Source organism: Macaca nemestrina, chromosome 14 (genome assembly GCF_043159975.1).
Source record: "Macaca nemestrina isolate mMacNem1 chromosome 14, mMacNem.hap1, whole genome shotgun sequence".
Classification (NCBI taxonomy): Eukaryota; Metazoa; Chordata; class Mammalia; order Primates; family Cercopithecidae; genus Macaca; species Macaca nemestrina.
In genome coordinates, this window is record NC_092138.1 from 26,833,592 (window position 1) to 26,858,061 (window position 24,470).

The 24,470-nt window shown below is 38.6% G+C and overlaps 1 protein-coding gene and 1 long non-coding RNA gene across 26 annotated transcripts in view; one reads left to right on the forward strand and one right to left on the reverse strand.

Moving 5' to 3' along the window:
* The window catches only part of LOC105498657 (transient receptor potential cation channel subfamily M member 3), a 909,897-nt gene that overhangs the window by 303,102 nt on the left and 582,325 nt on the right, over positions 1-24,470 (forward strand). For 3 of the 25 annotated variants that reach the window (XM_011770895.3, XM_011770899.3, XM_011770902.3), the window contains exon 1: positions 6,702-10,363. The exons of 11 other annotated variants lie outside the window; for them this stretch is intronic. In XM_011770895.3, the coding sequence (XP_011769197.1) occupies positions 10,187-10,363 (177 nt within the window). In that variant the 5' untranslated portion in view covers positions 6,702-10,186. Of the gene's footprint in view, positions 1-6,698; positions 10,364-24,470 lie in introns of those variants that run through there. 11 more of the 25 variants (XM_011770887.3, XM_011770893.3, XM_071077681.1 and 8 more) reach the window with 9 other exon arrangements.
* Positions 16,220-24,470, reverse strand: part of LOC139358113 (uncharacterized) — a 42,014-nt gene continuing 33,763 nt past the window's right edge. The window contains exon 3 of the long non-coding RNA XR_011612463.1: positions 16,220-16,431. This is a non-coding gene — a long non-coding RNA (uncharacterized lncRNA). The remainder of the gene's footprint in view (positions 16,432-24,470) is intronic.

A 24,470-nucleotide genomic window follows, 5' to 3' on the forward strand; every position in this document is an offset into this window, starting at 1 on the left:
AATTCTTTCTCTATTATCATCTCTCTCCTTCCCTATTGAGGAAGGCTTCCCAGAGACAGCTGGGTGTCCCACGCAGTCAACCAGATACCCTGTGCCAATGCATGTACCAGTTAGGTGCCTGTGGATGGCTTTGGCTGGATGCTAAATAAAAGCAGTCAGAATCCGATTCATTAATGAATTTAGAAGCTGCTATAAATCAAATTCATCTTTGGTACCTTTATTTTCTAACTTAATAGCTTCAGATTAGTAGTAGAGTCTTGATAATATTGTTTTGTTTTCTCCCCAAATACTCTGAACATTTTATATGAAGTCCAAGTAAATGTGGATAATCATTATAATTTTATTTATATGGTTACAGAGGTAGCTTTGGTTTGTACTTACTATATCAGGCATGAAGTTTCTGGCCATGTGCATCTTTTGTGTCATTGAAACAAACATCTTGTTGTAATAAGTTTCTAGAATATTATGAATAATGATAGATCATGGTTTTTTTGAGATACCCAACTTGAGTATCTGAAACTAAATCAGTTACCTTAAAAATACATTTTGTTTTTAATGTATGCATTTTAAACCTTATATAATGTATCAAGAGTTTATCTTTGAATTCAAAACATAGCTCTGATACTTACAGTGTAAACTTGGGTAAGTATTTAATCTTTCTGTGTTTTAGTTTCCTCAAGTGGAAAATGCAGGCAGGAATAAAAGTTGGATAACACCGAGAATTAAATGAGTTTATATATATTGTAAAACTTACCCCAAATTTGCAAAAAATGAGGAGTTATTTAGAAACATCCCTTTTTGCATTTAATAAATACTGTGTTTCAGGCATTGTGTTATATATTGGGCATATACCAAATGAGTACAGACAACCCTTATCTCAACAGAGAGGCCAGCCAGATGTAACTAGAAGGTTGGGAAAGGGATATGGAAGTCAGCCGTGCAGATAAAAGAAACCCAGAGCTACTGGAAGACGCACAGCTGCTTCTGTGCTTTGCAAGATTCTGGTGTTAGGTTAGATTAGTTAGGGTCATTCGGTTGTTCTTCCTTTTTTCAGATTTGTCAGAGCAAATACTAGCTTTTTTTTGGGAAGCTCCAGGAACCCTGTACAAATATTTTTATTTAATTGGCAGCAGCATATTGTAATGGGTAAAAGCATGGGTTATAGAATAAGATAGACCTGAATTCAAGTCCATTTACCAATCACGTGACCTTCTGCAGGTTTCTTAACCTCTCTGGGTCTTAACCTCTCTGAGGCTATTTCTCATCTGTAATACTGGGAAAACAATACTGCAGACTTTACAGGTTTGTTATGATAACTAAATGAGCTATGTGCTTAACACTGTTTAGCACATAGTAAGTGCCTGAAAAAAGTTATTAATCATCATTTTAACATGATCACATAGCCACTATCTATTTTAAAAATAAGGACTCATAAAAGTTATATGAATTGCCCAGTGACTTAATGTGGATTCAAACCTGTTTCTCCCTGATTTCAAAATCCATGTACTTTGCATTTATTTTATGCCTCATCAGGAGAAAGCCAAAACGAAAACTTGACCATTGTCTCTCAGAAAGTAAAATCATTTAATCCCTCCCACTACTATTAATATTAATAAAAATAAAATGAAAGGCTCCTGGTTGTCAAAAATATGGTACCAGAATAAATATCAACAATGCTGCATTTTTTGGAAGGCAGTCAAAAATAGATAGCAAGTACGGTTTTCATTAGCTTTCTTTATTAAAATTCTCTACCAAGCAGAGTTACTGCTTTGAGGATCTTCCAGATCACAGTATGTCTCTGTTTCCCAGGTGAGCGGACCTTATGGTCCAATCCAGGGCTGGATTGTGTGAGAAGCCCAGATGCACACGGCAGGGTATGTGGCTGGGGCAGGCCCTCAGCTTTCATTGGTGCGAGTCAGAAGGTGATTGAGAAGGTATATGTGAGGTTTGAGCTTGAACATGTGTTTGATTTGGGTATCCATTGGCCAAGAAATCTGACTTCAGCTGCACTGTTCATAGTGAATGCTGAGCTTCTCTCCAATTCATGCAAGTTATTCAAGCAGTAATTGGAGATTTACTGCTTAAATTTCTCCTCCTAAAAGATATTAATTCGTAAGTTATTTATCAAGTTGGTCAGATTTGTGGCTTTCATAATGAAAATGTGTCTAAAATACCTACATTCTGTGTGTGGATGTGTGTGTGCGCTTACATGTGTGTATGTGTTGCAGATATTTAAACTTAGCATAGAAAGAGAACATTTACAATAATGAATAGCATTGCTAATATTAGAAGAGTGAATATTAAGTGATCAGAAATGCACATCTCAAATTCTTATATTTTTAACAAGCCTCCAGGAACTCATTAGAATTTTTGAATTATACCAAAACCCTATCCCCTTTGTGAATGGAAAGGCTGAATAAGGTTGTGTTTTAGCTCTAGGCCTTTGAATATCTGTTGCACATTTTTTGGTATGTGTATATGTAAGATTTCTATTTTTCGTAGGGTGGAAGCTGCTTATATACATTTGTGTTTTCCAAAGTGAGACATTTTATATATTAAAGTTTTACACCCCATTATTGGAATATATGATTCTCTCTCATATCCACTATCTATTTTAAAAGTAAGGACTCATGGGACTGCAGAGGAAAGCAGTAAGGAAAATCAGAGGTGGCCCTCTTCTCATGTTTTCTCTGCAGCTTCTTCTCTTACTGGAAGAAACAAAGGAGGAAATGAAGGTGTTGTGTTTTGCTTTGCTTTTCCTAGATCACTAGCTATGGGAAGGATGGCACATATGACTCCAATATTGGTAATAATGAGTTGCTAATATTTTTTGAGCTCTTTCCATATGTGGGAACTTCTTCTAAGGTTTCTGCCCATATTGGCTTATTAATTTCACATTATCCCTTTGACAAAGGTAATATTATTGTCCCCAGTTTGCAGATAAAGGAACTAAAGCATGATGAGATTAAGTAACTTCCCCAAAGCAACGTGTAAATGGTAAAGCTTGGGTTTACTTTCAGGCCATTCGGTCTATGGCCTGTGCTCTTAAGGACTATGCTACATGCACTGCCAGTGGTATCTGTGAACAAGATAACAATAATATTACTAACAACAACAAAAGTAATTGGATTTAAATGTGTCTTTCTAGCACTGTGCTAATTGCTTTAACCTTCACAAAAACCTGGAGGTGGAAACTGTTGTAAACCCCATTCTTTTTTTTTTTTTTTTTAATACTTTGAGTTCTAGGGTACACGTGCATAACGTGCAGGTTTGTTACATATGTATACTTGTGCCATGTTGGTGTGCTGCAACCATCAACTCATCAACACCCATCAACTCGTCATTTACATCAGGTATAACTCCCAATGCAATCCCTCCCCCCTCCCCCCTTCCCATGATAGGCCCTGGTGTGTGATGTTCCCCTTCCCGAGTCCAAGTGATCTCATTGTTCAGTTCCCACCTATGAGTGAGAACATGTGGTGTTTGGTTTTCTGTTCTTGTGATAGTTTGCTAAGAATGATGGTTTCCAGCTGCATCCATGTCCCTACAAAGGACACAAACTTATCCTTTTTTATGGCTGCATAGTATTCCATGGTGTATATGTGCCACATTTTCTTAATCCAGTCTGTCACTGATGGACATCTGGGTTGATTCCAAGTCTTTGCTATTGTGAATAGTGCCTTACAATGTGGAAACTAAACCTTTGAGAAGTTGTGTAACCGCCCCCAGGCCACATAGTGGGTAAGAGGAGGCACTTGGGTTTGAATCAAGTTTGTCTGACTTCTCAAGTTACAGGTAAAGATAGGGAAGATGAAACACAGTCCAGTACCTCCTCATTTCTTGAAACAAGCATGAGCTGTCCATTAGCCCATCACTACCTACCACCACCTCTGTTACAAGTTGAAAAGAGTAAATTACATCAGTTCAGGGGTGTGTGTGTGTGTGTGTGTGTGTGTGTGTGTGTGAGCTATTACTTAAAATCTATGTTGAACATTCTAATTAATTTAGGAAACAATGTTTAAAAAGAAGCTAAATTATTAGTTTCCCCTCAAAGCTTCCTAAAGGACCTTTATGAGAAATAATTCAAGAGATTCAGAGGATTAAGAGACTACTATATTTAAAGTACCCCTATAATATAATATTGAATATAACTCTGAAGAGAGTTTTTTTTTTTCCTAAAATCTCTGCACCATCATGTGAAGAAAGATTAATGTCCCAAGATGCCCAATGTAAAGAAGAGTTGGTATGAGTGGAGCTTAAGTATCCTTATACATTTCGAAAACTACGCTCTGGGAGAAGAACTTGACTTGGAAGTTAGAGGGAAGTACATTTCACTTCAGTCTTAGGTAGAATTTTCTGTCAACCAGAACTGTACAATCATGGAATGGGCTGTCTCAAAAACTCACCCACTCTCTGTCACCACAGGCATTTGTGCAAAGGGTGGACAGCAGTCAGAGATGCCTGGGGAGAGATCCCAATAATGGAGGAAAATGAATGGATAACAATTGTAGTCATGAGAAATTTTTATTTTACATGGAATAAATGCTGCTTAAGCCACTTAACAAAGTGAGTCATGGATTTTAATAAATTTTAGTGTATTTTAGAATCTATTATCTACAAAAGATGGCAAAAGGGGAAATATACCTTAAGAAAGGAAAAAAGCTAATCTGGTAAACATACATTTGGAAATACATTAAGGATTGTTCTGTAGGTAAATGGAATCTATAAAGAGATCTTATATTTTGGAAAATGCTGTAGAAGCGTCAAAAAAATCCTAAAAATGTTATAGCTCTAATTTAAGTGAAGTTAAAAGGAAGAAACAGGAAAAGTATGTTTTTTGACAAAAATGATAAATTGCCATAAAGTTCATAAGACAAATGATTTTTTGAAAAAAAGAAATAGTGGTTCTGGGTCTTTGAGGAATTGCCACACTGTCTTCCACAATGATTGAACTAATTTACCAACAGTGTAAAAGCGTTCCTGTTTCTTCACAGCCTTGCCAGCATCTGTTGTTTCTTGACTTTTTGATACTTGTCATTCTGACTGTTGTGAGATGGTATCTCATTGTGGTTTTGATTTGCAGTTTTCCATTGATCAGTGATGTTGAGCTTTTTTCCATATGTTTGTTGGCTTCATAAATGTCTTCTTTTGAGAAGTGTCTGTTCGTGTTCTTTGCCGCCTTTTTAATGGGGTTGTTTTTTTCTTATAAATTTGCTTAAGTTCCTTGTAGACTCTGGATATTAGACCTTTGTCAGGTGGATAGATTGCAAAAATTTTCTCTCATTCTGTAGGTTGCCTGTTTGTTATGATAGTTTCTTTTGCTGTGCAGAAGCTCTTTAGTTAATTAGATGCCATTTGTCAATTTTTGCTTTTGTTGCAATCGCTTTTGACATGTTCATCATGAAATCTTAGCCTGTGCCTATGTCCTAAATGGTATTGCCTAGATTATCTTCCAGGTTTTTTATAGTTTTGGGTTTCACATTTAAGTATTTAATCTACCACAATCCCATTACTTGTATGTATCCCCCAAAATATAAATCATTGTATTTTAAAGATAATGTACACATATGTTCATTGCAGCACTACTCACAATAGCAAAGACATGGAATCAACCCAAATGTACATCAATGATGGACTAGATAAAGAAAACGTGGTGCATACACACCATGGAATGCTATGCAGCCATAAAAAGGAACGACATCATGTCCTTTGCAGTGTCATAGATGGAGCTGGAAACCATTATCTTCAGCAAATTGACATAGGAACAGAAAACCAAACACCACTATGTTCTCATTTATAAGTGGGAGCGAAACAATGAGAACACATGGACACAGGGAGGGGAACAACACATACGGGGGGGGGGGGCTGTTGCAGGAGGAGAGCATTAGGATAAATAGCTAATGCATGTGGGGCTTAACTAGGTGATAGACTGACAGTGCAGAAAAGCACCATAGCACACATTTACCTGTGTAACAAACCTGCACATCCTGCACATGTATACTGGAACTTAAAGTAAAATAAAATATTTAAGAAAGAAAAATCAAAGCACAACAAAATTAATAAAAGAGGCCAATCATTAAGCAAGCAAGATGTTAGTATTAAGATTACAAAACACTGAAGCAAATGTCTACAAAGGCTCACCATTGGGCTCACCAAAGGCTTATGTGGTTTTTCCCCTGGATGCTTAAGTATCATCTTTCTGCACTAGATGCACTATATCCATATATTAGAGCCTGAAAATATATGTACAGTTGATGTCCAGATACCTATGAATTTTAATGTTGCAATAATAAACTCTGAAAAATTACATTGCAGCACTTTTTTAAAATGTTGTTTGCAGAAAACACTTCTCAGAGGGAGGCTTTTGAGTTCTCTGTACTACCTGGTCACTGTGTCGTTTCCTTTCTGTTTTCTTAGGTTTTCATGGGTCAGTTCCTTTTATATACAAAAGATATAAAGAAGACAGTGTGCAAGTGGTACAATACTATATGGAGGGTGCCATGATTTTTTTTTTTTTTTTTTTCGAGACAGAATCTCGCTCTGTCACCCAGGCTGGAGTGCAGTGGCACGATCTCGGCTCACTGCAAGCTCCGGACCCGGGTTTACGCCATTCTGCCTCAGCCTCCCGTGTAGCTGGGACTACAGGTGCCCGCCACCATGCCCAGCTAATTTTTTTTTTTTTTTGTAGTTTTAGTAGAGACGGGGTTTCACCGTGTTAGCCAGGATGGTCTTGATCTCCTGACCTTGTGATCTGCCCGTCTCGGCCTCTCAAAGTGCTGGGATTACAGGCGGGAGCCACCGCGCCCGGCCGCCATGATTTTTTTGAAGAGAAGGAACGTGGTTTTCAAAAGAAAGAATTCAGAAGGTCTATACAATGGCCCCCTTGTTAGTATTGAGAATGAGCTCAAATTTCATCGTGATTCTTTGGTTTAGTATCATTTACACAGAAAATAAAAAGGGAAGATAATCAGTGGGGACTGGGCTTTTCTGTAGCATGGGAGAGAATTAGAGTTGGTTCAAAGGCAGGCTTTGGAATAGAGAAATCTGATATGCCCCGCTTGCTATTTTTTAGGATACTGAAAGCTCGTATGACTATGTCAGAGTTTCAAGCTGCTAGAATTTGTTCTGCAGATGTGTAGACAACCACATTCATAAGATTTATAGGTAAGCACTTTGAATTTGTGAGGTGCTAATATCTGGGGCTGGGCTTGCTCCTCTCTGCATTTTTTTCCTCATTAGACTTCTCTCTAAAACTGGGGAAGGGATCTTCTATGTGAAAATATAATTTCTTCAAAGTAGAGAGGAGGGTCTTGAAAACCCTTCTTTAGATGTTTTGATAGCAAACAGTTCTGGCACAAAGCACCCCAATGATGGGAGAAAAACCGCTTCTCATGCACTGTCATCCTTCTTTGATCTTTACCTCTTTTGCAGTGTAATCTCCAAATCAATTCCCTGAAGGTTTTGTGCTTTTCTCCTCTAATTGCCATTAGAGAGGGCTGTGAATCCTCCTACTTCCTCACTCTGCATAGTTTCTAATGTTCTCTTTGACCAAAGTTATTCAGTAAAATTAAAGGGGATAGGAGAATCAAAGGCCATGTGTTTTCAGAATGATGCTGTCATTTTTGTGGGGTCCTTACCATTTTGAAATAGTTCAGGGCAGGGGGTTGGCAATTGTGCAGTTTTTCAGCATTTTCGTGGAGCAGAGATCTCACCACCTCAACAGAACCACTTAAGGGCATTCGTTTAAAAGCTTAGAAAGGCTGGAGCCTTCCTCACTAAAGGCAGCGTCTTGCAACCTGATGAATACCACACTGCGTGAGGAAACCCATGCTGCCCTTGCAGTCTCCCACCTTCCTCTTTCCCCATTTATTAAACTCATGGTAACTCACAAGAAGCATTCAGTTTTAATTTGGCTTGCTTGACTTCATTACCTCCTACCATATGTATGCATGCTTAATGAAAATTGTCAGTGGGCTTCCAGCTCAGACTCAGCACATGCTACCCAGAAGATGGATCATGGTACATGTATTTAGTATATGCCAGGCACAGTTCTAAGTGCTTTGCCGATATTAGCTCATTTAGTCCTCACGTAGGCATGTGGGTTTATTTTAATCTCCATTGTATGGATAAGGACTCCAAGACACAAAGAAAGTAGGTAAATCTTCCAAGACTAGCTTCAAAATTGGAATTTGAACCATGCAGCTTGATTCCAGAATTCATGCTGTTAACTACTACATCAACATCAGACCAAAGTAATAATCTGAAAGAAATGCTGAGCATTTCTTCTTTGAAGTCTTTAACTCTTATGTAAGATTAAATTACCAAAAAACAGAGGCAGTGGTTTTATTCCTAGAGTCCCTTTTGAAAGAAATAGGAGACAAGAGAAAGCTTGTCTTTACAGCCTAGTAGACTGGTTTCAATCCAGACTCCAGTTATACTAGTATGTTAGACTTGTTACTAATTTCTCTAGACCTCATTTGCTTAATCTGTGAGGTAAGGATATGACCATAACACCTACTCCATAAGGTTTCCATGGACATAAACCTATGCAATGCATTGTGCTAGGCGATACATGTGAGCCGTTAATATTTTAATACTGCCTTCAATCCTTTGTGGAAATGGAATAGTAACAGAAAATGAGTCAACTGTGTATCAGATCGATTAAAGTGATATTGTTTGATAGAAGATAATCAGAGACATAAATTTTATTATACAAGGTAGGTCAATGATCTGTCTTCCACAGGTGAACTAGTTTTCTGTAATATCTTTCTTAAATTTGTGACACAAGACCATTGTGAGTGAAATGGTGCTGTAGCGCAGTGTGTCAGGTGTTGATTTCATGCTGGGGTGGGCCTGTGTTGTCCCAGTTCTGAATTACAGCAGTGTATCACATCTGCTTGCAGCGCTCCCAGTTCAGCTTCCGACTGCGTAATAGTCATGGAGCTGGGATTTACCAATCTCTTCAAGTTAATTAGAAATGGAAAATTAGCATAGTCATAGAGGAAAAAATAAATAAGATGGCGAAGCTCCAAGGATGTGGGGATTCTCCCCGATAGGAGTTGTCAGGTCAACTGCTCCTACTGATGTCTGATGCCTGGGGGGAATGTGGGAGCCGAAGAGGGGTTGTGTCAGGAACTCCCTTCTCTTCTCATGCTCCCAACTTACCCTCTCTATGTGAAATTATCCAGTTTCTACCTTCAAATTGAAAAGCTGTCCTTTATTCTCTCTCTCACCACAGGAGTCCTAAAGACTATACATTCCAACTCAGCAACTATTTCATAAAGCCTCCTTAGAAAATGATGGGGGTGGAAACCCCACTTAAGGAAACTCCCTTTTTTATAGACAGCATCCCAGGTGGCACTTTAGGGGTTAAACTTGTGTTACAGAGAACGGGTATCAAGTGGCTTTCCAGGATATAACCCCCATTTAAAAACTGCCATCTCTAAAAGGTGAGCCAAATGCCCATTAGTTTACCCTGCTTTCTATGAAACGAACAACTCAGTGTGTTTGAGTTTGCTTCTGTCTCAGTGTCTATCATCTATACAATGAATTATCAGGATGAAGACTGTCAATCATGGTTAATAAAAACCTCAGAACACGACAAAGATCTCTTTTCCTATAGATGTATTTGATGATAGCCCTCACTTTATTATGTCACATAAATCAAAAAGGAAGCATTTATCTCATTAGGAGGCACCCCTTCTCTCCCTGTGTCCTCGCCCCTCCCCCCGTGCCAGTTCGCAGTCCCTCAAAGATGCTTTGTGCAAGAAAGTGCAAGTTTCCCGTTCTGGCTTTATTTTTGTTCCCTTTTGCTCCCCTCCTGGCTCCCCCCCAAACCAGGCTAGCAAAGCAATGGCCCCGGTTCCCCCCCAACGCCTGACCTGCGTTTACTGGGAGGAGAGCGGGAGAGGGAGCGCGCATTCCGGAGCAGGCTGCTTTGACTCCGACCACAGGCTGTTTTGTGCAGGCTGTCCCTCTCCTTCAAAACCGTGCATCCCCTCCCCGAAGCAGCAGGCAGTGTGCCTCCATTCAGCCACATTTGGTATGCATGAGCACGGCTGCAGAGAGAGGGGAGGTGGCTTTCTTAAGAAGGTTCAGGGGCTCAGGCAAGGCTACTTGACTAGTCTTCCAAGTTCCAGGAAGCCTCTACCCTAATGGAATTTGCAGGTGTGGAGATGACCATGGGATGCCAGAGCCGTGGGGGACCGTTTATTTTCTAGGCATTGCTCAGGTTTTCAGTTTCTTGTTTTCCTGGTGGAATTTGGAAGGGGTCATGAATCAGGCTGATGCTCCTCGACCCCTAAACTGGACCATCCGGAAGCTGTGCCACGCAGCCTTTCTTCCATCTGTCAGACTTCTGAAGGTACTGTAACTTGCAGCCTTGAATGGCGCTAATTATGGTTTTCAGGTTTAAATACCCAACTTGGGGACTTGGGCTGGGACGCACCTTTGCGGGAGCCTAAATGCATGCAGTACTGGCTCTGTGGTCCGTGGCTGGAGAGAGGTTCTCAGTACTCCTCCCCTCCCCCCACGCCCCCCACCCACATCCCGTGGTGTCAGAGACAAGAGGCTGGTGCGAACCACACTTGAGAAGGAGATTTTGATCTCAGAGAATGGGCTACCTGGTGCTCCCCCACCCCTTTTAACCATTCCTAAAACAGAATTAATTAACTTCTTTGGGAGGGTGGGAATAGTAGTGGAAGTGAAATCTCTTACTCCCTTGTGTTTGGCTCCTGGGCTTTTCTTTCTCTCTCCCCGGGGAAGCCCTTCGACCCACTTTCCCTTTAAATGGAACCTGAGAGAACAAAGGATTCTCCTCATTAATTTAAAAGCTTTGTGTAGTTAGGTGGCCAGTCAGGTGAAGACGAACAAAGAAAGAGCCTCCTCAGATAGTGACTTTTTTGGTGCCCTTGTTTTTAGAAAAGGCATAAAAATGTGGGTCTCCGGAGTGGAATCAGTAGTGGAAAAGTATTGTTAAGCATATATTGTATGTCAGCTCTCTCTCTAGCTGTGAGTCACACAAAAGAATGGCACTACACCTGAGCAGGAATTGCCACCGTGTGTCTGCAGCGCTTCTCTTTCCAGAAGCACATGCATTAAAGATACTGAAAAAGTCCATACAATTGTGTACCAATCCACCTTCATGATCTTTCTTGTGGGGGTGGGGAGGAACACAAATTACATTTAAAGGTGCAGGAAACAGGTATTTTTGCCCAGCAAATAGAAGGCGGTAACACTTAATAGAGAAAAATGCATATCTCTGATGTTCTATATCCATTTGAAGTTAAAAAAGGCAAAGTTCTTAACTCACTTTTCCTGAGTATATATGCCCTTTTGATTTAATGACCACTGAGCATTGAGTCCAGAGGGCCACAATGGAGAATTAATGAATTAGCCCTGAATACATTACACTTGCAGAATTTTGTTCTGAGGCTGTGTTCTGGTTAGGTTAGGTTTGATGTGGACAGTTAGTTCCATACAGCTAAGTGGTGCCTCACAACAGAGTATTACCCCTTGCCTGAGTTTTCCTTATCTTGTTAAACACCAACTGGTATTAACTTTCAACAAAGGCTGCCCTAAGTGCTGTTCAAACTCCCATCATATGGTTGTCATGGTGATGGCTTGCTTCCCTAGGGACTATTTAGGAGGAAAGGCAGGTTTGGGTATGGTTAGTAAAAGAGACTTTTCCTTGGATATGTGTGTTTTTGCTTTATTGGAACAACATGTGTGATAGGGCAAGAAAAAGAATGAGGCCAGAGAATTAACAAATCGTTGTACATTTTCTCCAGAATCACTAGTGAATCAAGAGTCGGGGCAAAGAATGGGCATATCTAAGTCTCACTGAAAAATTCAACTGCAGTAATTCCATGTGCAATGAGAAATATTTTTTCAGTTAAAGTCATGTATCAGCTCTAACCCAAAATAATGCTTTTTAACTCTTGACAGATACGTGACTGTCACTCTCAATATATTATTAATTAATATTCTAGTTTTTTAAAATGGAGAACGTTATTCATTTAATAGTCACAAAACCAGCAGAGAAGTACCTACCTGAGGTACTTCTTTTAGGAGAAGCTGTCTTTTTAGGAGAGCTCTGTCATCTTTTTTAACTGAAAGTACTGTCCATACTATCTATCAGGAGACACCGTTAATGCTACAGCAATACTTTCATTGGCATATAGCTCAATCTTACCCCATCCTTTATTAAGTGATGCTTTGTAATAATTTGTTGAATAAAATGCATTACTGTGTGTCCTTGTTTTTTCCATATCTAAAAGACAGGATGGAACCTTACTAGAGAACTTTTTTCCCAAATGACATCTGTATTTTTGAAAGATCATAGCTATCCTGTGAGACTTCAGATATTGAGCACATTTCAAACTCTTAAAGAAATAAAGTCATACCAAGTTCTTTCAGCAATACTTAGAAAGAAAGAAAAGCTGCTTTGGTATATGAGCAATTGTATTATCCACTCTCTGGCTGTGAATGCTATGTGTTCTTTTCCTCTGTATTGTGTTTGTCCTGTGTTTGCTTTGCTAGTTCCTGTGTATTCTTGCCCTGGTTTTATCTTTCGAGTAAAATGTAAGTTCATGAGTCATAATTTGCATATTTTGGTAAATGCTCTTTCTGGTTTAATCTAGAAATGAAATATTTAATAACAGTATTTCTTATGTCCCTTCCTTTCTCCTCCCTCCCTTCCTCCCTCTTCTCTCTCTTATTCCACCTTCCTCCATACTACCACCACTATGTTAATTTGATGGATGGATTCTCTGGGAATCCAGTAGATTGTTGAAATCTTAAGGTAACAAAGCCAATTCTCCTATTCAACAGGTAATTTTTATTCCTCTTCCAAGCATTGTTCTGATATGACCTGCCCTCTCACAGTGCCCTACATGTCAGTAAATGCAGTGTAGGTCCTGATGGCTTGATTAGATTTAGCTAAACTCTGATCAGTCACCATTTTTGACAGACTGGACTCAAGCCAATTTCCCTTTCTATCCTTTTCCTTAAAAATGTGTGTATCTTTGCTAACTTACTTTGGTACCATGTTAATATTTAGAAATGGCTTCATAATCCTATTTCCTTATTTTCCATTTCCTACTAGAAACAGGATACTACAGAATTAGAAGGGGAAGGCCAGTATCTGAAGCATGAATTAAACCCAATGAGCATTGGAATATACTTATTATTCCTCCTGAAAGCATCTCATTTGTTGTTTTGTCCATCTCAGAGCAAATTTTCAACATGCCAACAAACTCACATTTTGAATTTGGGGTTGCATTTGGAAATAAAACTTGGAAATGAATTTCTGGACAGGCACACAATGATGATAGCCAAAAGACAGAGCCTGTTTTCAAATGGGTAAATTTCAAATGGGACCCTTTCCAAATCATTTCTCTTCTGTTGTCGTTTGCTTTATTCTTGTGTGTTTCAAGATTCCATCTTACTATTAATCACAAAAAAGTCAAGTTTATGTCAGTGACAGAATGTTCTTAGCGTATTTCATATTCATTATCAGGTCTATCTTTGCCATTGTTTTATTTGGAAGATTTTATTTTGGTAACATATTGAATCTGAAGATTATTCTTAGGGCAGAGAGTTTTCTGTGTATTGAAGTCTTGGCGAACTTACTGAAGGGGAAGGCTTCTGAAAAATGGGTTGCATTGGGAGAAAGGAAAGCACTGTATTTGTGACAGATTTTGGAAAGACATTTAAGTCAGTGTGTTAATGAAGCCCAAATTATTAGTATCATTTTTAAGACTTTCGGATTTTTATATTGAGAAATCATAAGACTTTGCTCACTTTAAGCGATGTCAGAAATATAATAAATTATATTCTGGAAAAGTCAACCTAGACATTGGGTCCTAATTCCATTGTGTTCCTAACCAGCTGTGTGACCTTGGGCAAATTACTTAATCTTTCTGTAACTTGATGTCTTCTTTAAAATGAAGGGTTTGGGTCTTGACTGGATTTAGATCCAATGTCCTCATTCCCTATGCTGAAGCCTGCTATGCTCCTTGGGCATCGAAGAATGTTGTCTATTTGGACTGAAACAATTGAATATTAAAAGGGAAGAAGGAAATGGGTACAGTGAACAACAGTGTTTAAATCATATTAGGTTGGTGCAAAAGTAATCATATTAGGTTGGTGCAAAAGGTTTTTAATGGCAAAAACCACGATTACATTTTCACCCACCTAATAGAAGACCTTGTCTGCTAAGCTACAGCATTAGACCATTATCTTGAAACTAGGGGGAAGGGGGAGGCAATTAAAAGAATTTTTGCAACGAGGTGACCACCAGATTTAGGTATTATATAGTTGCTCTGGCTGTAGTGTCTAGAATGGGTGAGATGATGCAACTGGAAGCTGAAAGATTACATTAGAGGCCTGGGGAATTGATGAGAACTTGGCTAAGGCAAAAGTAATGAAGGTAAAATAAACAGGGCCTTGCTAAATGGACTAGTTGTGGTGGAGAGAGGAATCTAGGATAACTTCTGAGTTTCTATCTTTGCTGTAGGGTTGGGTGGTGGTCTCAGCATCTAAGAATTAAGATCCTGAGAAGGAAGTACGGCCATTCTCACTTTGCAGTTCCTCTTTTCATGGGCTAGAAAGGGAATTTCAGTTTTTGACTCTAGTAGGACTGACAAAAGTAAAGAAAATTATTGCTTATCTCACTCATCTCATTAATGAGGATGAGCCCCATTGAGTGTCCAATAGCAGAATTCTTTGAAGTAAATAATAGTCAGTAATGTCACTGTATTTTTGTTATATACCCTGCCTTCTGATGAAACTATGCAGAGTTTTACATAGTAAATTCCCTTTTAATTTTTTTGGAATCTAGTCAAAAGCCCAAACTCTTACTTTTTATCCTTTCTCTTTTTAATACAGAAGTATTACTTAAAGTAGGTGACAGAAGAGAATTAATTGAAGGAGAAATGATCAAGTTAGGCAATCAGATCAGCACAGATTCCACCCAAGTGCTAATGTTTTACACATCTATAATTCCATATAATGGTAACCAATGTTCATTCTATTGTCTGTGGAGCAAAGTAAGATCCAAATAACCAAATGTATTTGTTCTGTCTTCTATAGTTGATGTCAGACATTCCAGGAACTGACTTCCCTCTGGTGTTCTCAAACTCTTCAAGGAATAATTACTTTGACATTTGTTTCAATTGTATTTTAAATTTATGACCTTCAAGTTGTCCCATTCACATCTAAAATTCTGAATCTTTACAAGGGAGGTAGAATAATGTCAATAAGCCAGAAACTTGGCTTAGCCCGGACAGGGTACTCCTGAGCCACATGCTAGGGAGCAACAGTTAAGTTTCCACCACAAGAGAGGAAATAGACACCCATTATGTCTAGGTGATTGGCGGATCCTGGCAAGCAAGGCCAGGAAATTTGTAATGGACTAATTCCATTAAGTGCCTTGAAGATGGGAAACTTGAAGAATAAACTGCTTTAGGAAAACATGGTGTATTGTTAGGCAGAATTTTAATGGCTACAAATAATAGAAACTTCCCGTCTTTCCATCTCAGCCTGCCAGCCTCAGATTCCCTTTAAAAAAAAAAAAAAGTGAGAAAGAAAAGAATAGAAGAAAATGGGACCAAACTAGAACCCAGGAGAGAGGGAAAACTGTCTGGTGTGTATCAAATGGTGGCTTCGACTCAGGCTGCTGAACAGTGAACCATGTGACTTGCCTTTTTGTGAAATGTTCCTCAGGCAGCTTAAGGGAAATTCCTGAGGCAACAAGAAACCCTCCTGTCTCTCTGGAGAGTTCTGTCTCCTGATGACCTTTTTTGTGGAGGCAAGAATGAAAATGTGTGGTCACTGGGGAGTGAGGAGGAAATGGCTGGGACAGCCAAGTCCAGGGGCCACTGCACTCTGGGATGCTTGGAGGCACAGTAACGCCCCTGGCAAGGTCTGTCTCAAGGGAAAGGGCCCTGCCATCCTGGCAGATGACTTCCTGCAGGGAGCCAGGACTCTGCCTACCCAGCAGAGGTTCCACACCCTCCCCTCTGCTCCTCTGCTGGTGTAACCTCAACTGGCTCCAAGTTAATTTTCAGATCATATTTTTTTCTCCCTTTCCATTATCTAGCATGAAAAAGAGTTTTACAGGCTGTGACCAACAAAACGTATTGAAAAAATGTTTAATGAATGGACAAACAAACACATGAATGATATATGAAATACCAAGAATGCTTAGAACCACTTGGGGAGCTTGTGAGAAAAGCAAATAGTCAGGGCCCACTCTCGGAGGTGTTGACTGAGTAGGTAGGTGGTGGGTTCAGGAATTTGCATTTTCACAGTTCTGCCAGTGATTCTGAAGTCCAGAGATCTTGGAAGGACCCCACATTGAAAAATGCTGCCACAGATTCAGCTGAGCTGGATGGAAACTTAATTCAGCGGCCCCTCTGATGCTGGCATCTGGGAAGAACAGATTTTGTGTTAGTCGACAGTGGGAGCAAAAGGTTTTAAGAAACAGTTCTCAGGTTTTCAAAATGTAATCATGAAAGATCATTAACAGAAAGAGAAGTAAAATGAGTTCAGCTGCCCTGCTCTGAGTTCTAGATGATATAATCTGAAGAAGTGTTTCTCCCTATTTCTTTTTATTTTCTGTTTATATGATGATTTCTCTGTATTTTTTTCATGAAAATTTTTAGTCACATGATGTGAAATTTCAGAATTTTCTATGCTATTCAACTTATATGGAAATATGTGGTTGTGAATGAGAGCTCCTTAAAACAGTCTTCATGGTCAAGATTCTGGAATATCCTACATATGCCTCCTTTCTTTATTCCACTATAATGAATCACCCTTGGGCTTGCAGTGGTCACTCAAGGGCATGTCCCTTAGATTCCAAGGTATGTGATAGGCTCAAGTGAGAAGTGGCCGTTTCACTTGGGGGCAAAGGCCTAAGCAGCCATAAATGATGCCCATAACTCTACTCCCCCACCAAACCACCTCCACCTCACAACCTTCAAAAGCTAACCAACGATTCTGGACAGAAAGGAGGAAGAAGAGAATATTTAAGGCTTTCATTTGGAAAAGCTTAATTATATTTACAATTAATTTTATACTTGGGAAAATTTTTAAATGCTGCTTAATATTAAATATTTACTATGAAAAAATAGAGTGAACACAATTTTCCTGGCTCTTGAGCATGTGGCAAAGATACAGTGCTGTGACTGCTAGGGTGGGGTGTTTAGGTATAACAGAATCTCTAGGAAGGGCACACTTAGATTTTATGTTTATCACACAGAAGATTTGTGTTGAACAGTCTGTGGGAATTCTGATCTAACCATTGGTTCTTCTCTTCTTCATTTTCAGAGAGACATGCATAGGAGTAGAAGTTTAGGGATAGCTTTGATCAGTTTTATTTATTTTCCCCCAAATAAGTAAAGATTCTTCAAGGTTTAATGCATAGGTAGACAGACGATAGATAGATAGATAGATAGATAGATAGATAGATAAAATAGATAACTGATAAGGAAGGTAGGAAGAATTCTTACATTTTACATATTGAATTGTCTTACCTGAAGAAAGTTTTATCCAACACAATGAATCCTTGAAGCAGTGTTTCTCAAAGTGTGATCCAAGACTATCTATGATAGACTCAAATGACAGTGACTTCACATAGACCTACTAAGTTAAGCCCCTGGGTGGACCTTGCAAACCTGCATTTCACAAACAGCCCAGATCAATGTTATGCACTTAACATTTGAGAATCTCTGCTTCTAAAGTGTAATGCTTTAGTGAAGAGATGTTGGCTCATTAAAATTAGGCCTCTGGCATGACCAGGCCTCAGTATCTGATTTTTGTAGTTAAAAATTGAGCACTCAGTATCTCTCTATATATTTATATAGGCTTAAAATGTGTCCACATCTTTAAAGTTCTCATACTCACAGAGCATTGAATGACTTTTATGATTATTTTTTAAGGGATCATGCAGGAAACCTAATTTAGATGCCAAAAATGTGTAGTAGATAGGTAGTATTCTGGATTCAAAGAAAATATGGCATGTCAGCCTCACTCTTTGTTTACTTTAGGAGACTATACACTTTCAAGATTAGAGGCAGAAAAACTTTGCAGCAGAGAAAACACATTAAGCGTAACTGCTGCCCTAATCAAGTGGCCATTGCTGAATCAAACAAGCCTCCCTCTTATCTGCTCCTTTTCCTCTATACTATCTTCCAACTGCTAGGATCACCCATTCACCACATTGCCCAAACTGGAAAACCTGGGTTTGTGCCTTTTGCCTTGTTTTCTCCCATCCTTATGTAATTAGCCAATCAGTTCTGCCAGATTTCCTCATAAGTATATCTCTGTTCCACCCCCTTCTGTCTATTCCTAGTTCCCAAATTCAGTCTCTCTTTTTCTTGGGCCCAAAATACTACAGCTGCCTCCAGTGTTGTCTACTTCAAATCCATCCTTCCCACAGCCACCAGAATGGTCCATTTAAAATGCAAGTAAGACCAGGATGCTGCTGTGTTTGACATTCTTCAGTGATTCCTCGTCTCTTGCAGAATAAAGCCTAAGCTCTTTGGCATGGAATACAAGACCCAAGGTGATCTGGCCTCCGCCTACTTTGCTGCCTTCTTACCTTGTTTTTCCCCTCCTCAAATCACAGAATTCCATATAGCTGGATTTTTTGCACGACTTAATTCTACTGCCTGGAAAACCTGCACCAGACCTTCTCCTAGCTAACTCCTGCCCATATTTTAATGCTTAACATAGGTAAGTAGGATGAGTTCAGAAAAATTTCCCTGAATCCTCTAAGCTAGATAAAGCTCTCCTCTCCTGCATGTCCATAAACATCAGTGGGTATTTCTAGCTTTACTTTTAGCGTGTTGTGGTATTATTAGCTCTTCCAACTCATTATGAAAATCTTCTTGAAGTTGAGAGTCATATCTTGTTCAATTTGGTGTGTGTAGCATTTAGCAGAGAGCCTAGGATATCTTGGGTGCTAGATGAATTACATTTGAATAGGTAAATATTGGAGAAAATGAGTGACTGTGCTTTTGATTAGTGTTCTGAAGTTGCTAGAGGAACCAAATGATATTATAGGGGCTTGGTAATTTTTTTGTGTGTGATTAAAGAATACCTTGAGCTTGAGATGATTTAGTTCATAGATTCCCCAAGTTGGAAGATTAGTTAGGGAGTTGAACCAATACTTCGCGCTCAGTGAAAGTGACACAGAATAAAATATGTACTCAAGGAAGAATCTATGTAGGTAGCACCAGATATCTGCTTTGATAACATTCACTGAAAGAGAAAGTGAGAGATAAAAATTATCTCATCTATTGATCATGTTGGAGAAAAGGCATTTCTTAATTTGGTGATCTAACATACTTTAATATATTTCCTTTAATATTATTGACTGGGTTACATTGTAAAATAGATAAAATAGTATTGGAAGAAAAACTGCACTGTTAAACTTGCTGGGGCCACCCTTGCTTTATCCTCTAAATATGCCTTTGGAAAATGTCTAGAGATAACTGTGTAGGCACTACCCAAATGAAATATTTTGGTGTTTCCATGTAAAGGTAAATGTGACTTAGGATTTATTTTTCTGTTAATCATAGATCATTTTATTATATCATGTATCATGGATCAAGGTCAAATAGGAATCTTAGCTGATCAGATTCCTACAGGGAAAAAATAGATCAGAGTCAAAATAGCTTTCTTATGGAAGAGATCAGAATTATTAGAAAATTATACTACTGCTTATTGGTTAATAATACATGTGGCTGGAAAGAAGGTAAATAACTATTTGCTGGCATAATCTCTGTGATAATCTTGCTAGAAGAAACTATTGGAAAGAAAGAGCTATCATACAGGCTTCCATAAGAAATATTTGCTCTTTTGTGCTAGTCCACAAATAAATGATGACTTGAACATTTAGGACCTGGCAGATAAATTTGCAGAGTTGTTGAAAGCTTTGGGCTAGCCTAATGATGTTTCGTTAAAACAGGATTTCTCCGCCTCAACACTACTGACATTTGGGGCTGAATAAGTCTTTGTTGTGGGGTACATCTGTCCTGTGCTTTGTAAGACACTTATTGGTAACTAGGTTTCTATTGAAACATACCAGGAGCACCCCCCTGCCCCGCAATCCCCATTGTAAAAACCAAAATGTCTCCAGATATTGCCAAATATCCTTTGGCGGGGAGGGGCAAAATCACCCCCAGTTGGCAACACTGTTTAAACATTTCCCCTTGAAAATAGATATTTTAACAGTTGGGTACGTAATTGGTTTTGCTGGAATCCCAAGAGATACTTCCTAGTGATAGGAAGGGAATACTTCAACTTTAGACACACTTTCTTTTTCATTTTACAAGAAATTGAAATTTAACTTACAGTTGGGAAATTAACTGGTCCAGTTTTATTCACTAAACACAGACTAAGAAATCATTTTCTCATCTTATTGTCAATCATCTCTTGTAAGAAAATTGAATGTAACCAATTTGTCTGAAAGTGTTTAAATGTTCCATATATGTTGTTTTGTGAATCAAAAGTGGAGCATATTTTTCAGTTTGATTGATGGTATCCAGTGAAATGTTTAATTTTTACCATTATTTTGTTCTGTAATAACTTCTACTTAGAACTGCTTACGAATAATGTGGTATACATTTCATTTCAATGAATATCTCAAGACAAAATTTTTATGTGACATTAGCTCATGTGAGCAATCAAAGATTTTGAGACAAAATCTAGTCTTTTATACAAGCAAGCTGTATCATTTAAGGATGAGTATAACTACAACTAATTTCAATCATTTCAGCATGATCAAATGGACAAAAAAAATGGAATTTCAGCTCTTAATTAATTCTGCATTAATTAATATACTAGCTGAGTTACCAAGAATGAGTAGTTTTATCTTTCAATGCTTCAGCTTTCTCATCTATAAAATGAGAGAATAAGGTTAGATCAGGGTAGGCAAGGTTTGTATAGAAGGCCAGATTGTAAATGGTTTAGGCTTTGTGGGTCATATACCCTCTGTTGCAACTGCTCATGTAGTCTATTGCAACTACTCTGTGGGTCATGCAACTTCCACTGCCATACTCAATTCATATTACATTGGAGCATGAAAGCAGCCACAAACAATACACAACAAAGGAGCATAGCCGTTTTCTAATAAAACTAATTTATGAACACTGAAATTTGAATTACATATAATTGTCAAATGTCATAGAATATTCTTATTTTCATTGTTTTCAACCATTCTAAAATGTAAGAACTGTTTTTAGCTTAATAGCTGTACACAAGAGAGGCAGGTGGTACTTGGCCTGTGCTCCTCAGTTTGCCAACTATGAGATGATCCTTAAGGTTCTTTCCACCCTTAACATTCTTGAATTTACTTTGGAATGACGGAAAGGTCATTTGGATGTTCCTATTTGTCTTACAGCTGCTCAGTGTCTGAGGGAAATTGAGACTAAACCGTTCGTGTTTATTGGGGAGCAGTATGTGGTGGGCTCACTATCTTATGAGGGGTAGGAGAATACGTGTTCTCCCTCTAAAAAAAATTGATGCGGTCTCAGTTCTTCAAGAGATGTCATTATTCACAAAAAAAATATATATTGAAATGTACAGGGACTGAAAATGAAATGATAATAAAAGCTTAACATTTGAAAGGTCCTTTTCAATTTGCAGGGTACTTTCCTTTACATCAAATGAAATGAGCTTCATAGCAATGCTATGAACAAATGTGGTGGGTTCAGTTACTCCTCTTTATAGCTGAAAAGATTCTGGCCCAAATAGGTTAAGCCACATATTAAGGACTTTTCTAATTCCAAACTCCTTCCCTGCAGTCCTCTGCCTCATGTGTTTGCCTCTGTTACTGTCTCTCTTCAGCTGAGGCCCAACTAGATTATAGAGTTATATCATGCATTAATAATAGACATTGGTAGATTATCTAGGTACTTGACTACAGAAAGAATGAAATGGCCAATTCTTAAAATGATTATTGACAAGACAGAAAACTTTTCTGAGTCTTAGTGTCCTCCATTATAAATTGAAATAATAAAAATACTGTTTTGTATCATTCATAAATTAATGTTTGTGTTTGCATATAGTTAGTATGCAGTTAATACAAATTCCATTCCTTTCAACCTAATAAAACAAAAGTGAGGTAATGCAAATTAACAGAATTCAAGGTGTCTTTTGTAATAAATTAGACTCAGGGAATGCATGTTACCTGTGTGCAACTGCTTTCACTTTGGAGTTATTGTAGATTGTATTAGTCCGGATTCTCCAGGGAAAAAAACAAAAAAACAAAACAAAACAAAAAACAGAAGCAGTAGGATGTGTCTATATATTGAAAGAGATTATTTTAAGGAATTGGCTTATGCAGTGGTGGAGACTTGACAATTCCAAAAGCTGATGAGGGAGGCCAGCAGGCTGAAGACTCAGGAGAGAATTGCAGCTTATATCTGCTGGAGAGCCAGAAAATTTTAGCTCAAGTCTGCTGTAGAACCAGGAACAGCTGATGTTGCAGATAACATCTGAAGGCAGTCTGCTGGCATTCCTTCTTGCTTGGAGGAGGTGAGCCTTTTGTTCTATTCAGGCCTTCAGCTTACTAGATGAGGCCCACCCACATAATGGAGAGTAATGTGCTTTACTCAGTGTCTGCCAATTTATCCAAAAATACCCTCATAGAAACACTCAGAATAATGTTTGACCAAATCTCTGGGCACCACAGCCCAGAGAAGTTGACATATAACATGAACTATCACCTAGATAATTGTTAATCAACTCCTGGTAACTTAATCCTCTAAAGTTAACCTCTGAAATACCAGTGACTGAAATGAAGTACAGCCACAGGGAGCCAGACTTCTCTGTTATGGGGCTCTGGAGTCTCTCATTTCTGCCTCTTTTGGCTCATCTACTTTATACTTTTCTTTGTTAGTTAGCTTCGTCTATTATTCTGTATTCTGCTAACACTTGGTATAGCGCCCAGTTCCTTGTAATCTCAAAGTTGCCTTCCATCTCCTCAGTTTCTCTCTCCCCTTCTCCTACAGAAAATCTCATTAACCAAGGTTGGGTGAGATGTCTATCCTTGTTTATTTAGCTCTGGTCAGAGAAATAGAGTCACAAGATATAAAAATGCTCACCTAGACCCATTCATCTAGCAGGTGATATGGAGCGGGGGAACAGCCTCTCTTAGCAAGGATGCAGGCACAGTGCTAACTCAATTAGCGTGAACTTCCTACACATAATAGCTTAATGGTTCTGGAATCTACCCCGACCTAGAAGGCATGGCAAGCCATTGAAAACTATGATTTCACTCTGCAAGTGATGATAAACAATTTTTCTATACCTTTTGCTAATATATAACAAGAGGAAATGGAGTTCAACTACAGAATCTGATTTTAGGTGTACTATAAAGACAGTATTTCTGATTAAGAGACTTAGAGAGTCTGAAAGAAGTAGAAGACTCTCCTTCACTGGAGGAACTTATTGAAACCATGAGGAAATGCTTTTAGAGTCCCACCCTGAGATGGCAGGATGGGTTCAGATGTCCTGGTAAACGCCTTCTTGAGTTGCTCCCATTGTTCATGGTTTCACCACTGACAAAAGGTTCCACAAGCTTTGTCAACTCTTCTGGTTGACTGAAATTGCAACATCCCAAATTTATGTCTTTGAAAAAAGAAAGATAATAGCACATTGTTTGGAAGTAATGCCACAGTAAAATAAATATGGGTTAAAACATTTTTATGATTTTTGAAAATTAACCATGTTTAAAGGAGTTCAGAATAAGAGATTATGAATTTTTCAACCAAATATTCCTGCTTTCATTGAAATTTTTCTGAAGGACAATAGTTCATACAAATGTAATACAGTCAAATGAGCACTGTTTTGTTTTTAAGTGTATAGCAATTCATACATCAAAACAGCAGTATAAAATTAACATTTCATCCCCAATTGATTTACTCTTCACATACTTACTCATTCTACAATCATCTATTGCTAAGTGTCAGAAACTGTACTAGGTATTAGACATTCAAAGATGAAAAGAACAGGCCTTTGATCAAAAGGAGCTAATATTGGAATTGAAGAGACAAAGAAATTGGAAATAACAATATAACTTGATACGTGTTTTCATACTGCTGAGCAGGGATAGAAACACCAAATACAGGCTGGGAAGATGGGCAAGGTTTCCTTGAAAAGGTTAACTCTTGAGCTGAGTACTGAAGGAGATACCAACTGGAAGAAGGGGTGGAAAAAACTATTCTGGATTAAGTAGAGTGGTGCAGTACAGGCAAAGGCAAGGATGCATCCTAGAGATTATTGCTCATGGTGGGAACTCCCTTGAAGGGATGAAGTGTGAAGTAGAGAGGCACGTCGTGGGCGGAGTGGGCTGAAGAGAGTGGCATGCAGCATAGGGACTGCATCTGTGCAGGGTCGGGGGTATATTTATAATTTGTACTGCTTTGATGTACAGCTCATACTTGTTTAACAGTCTG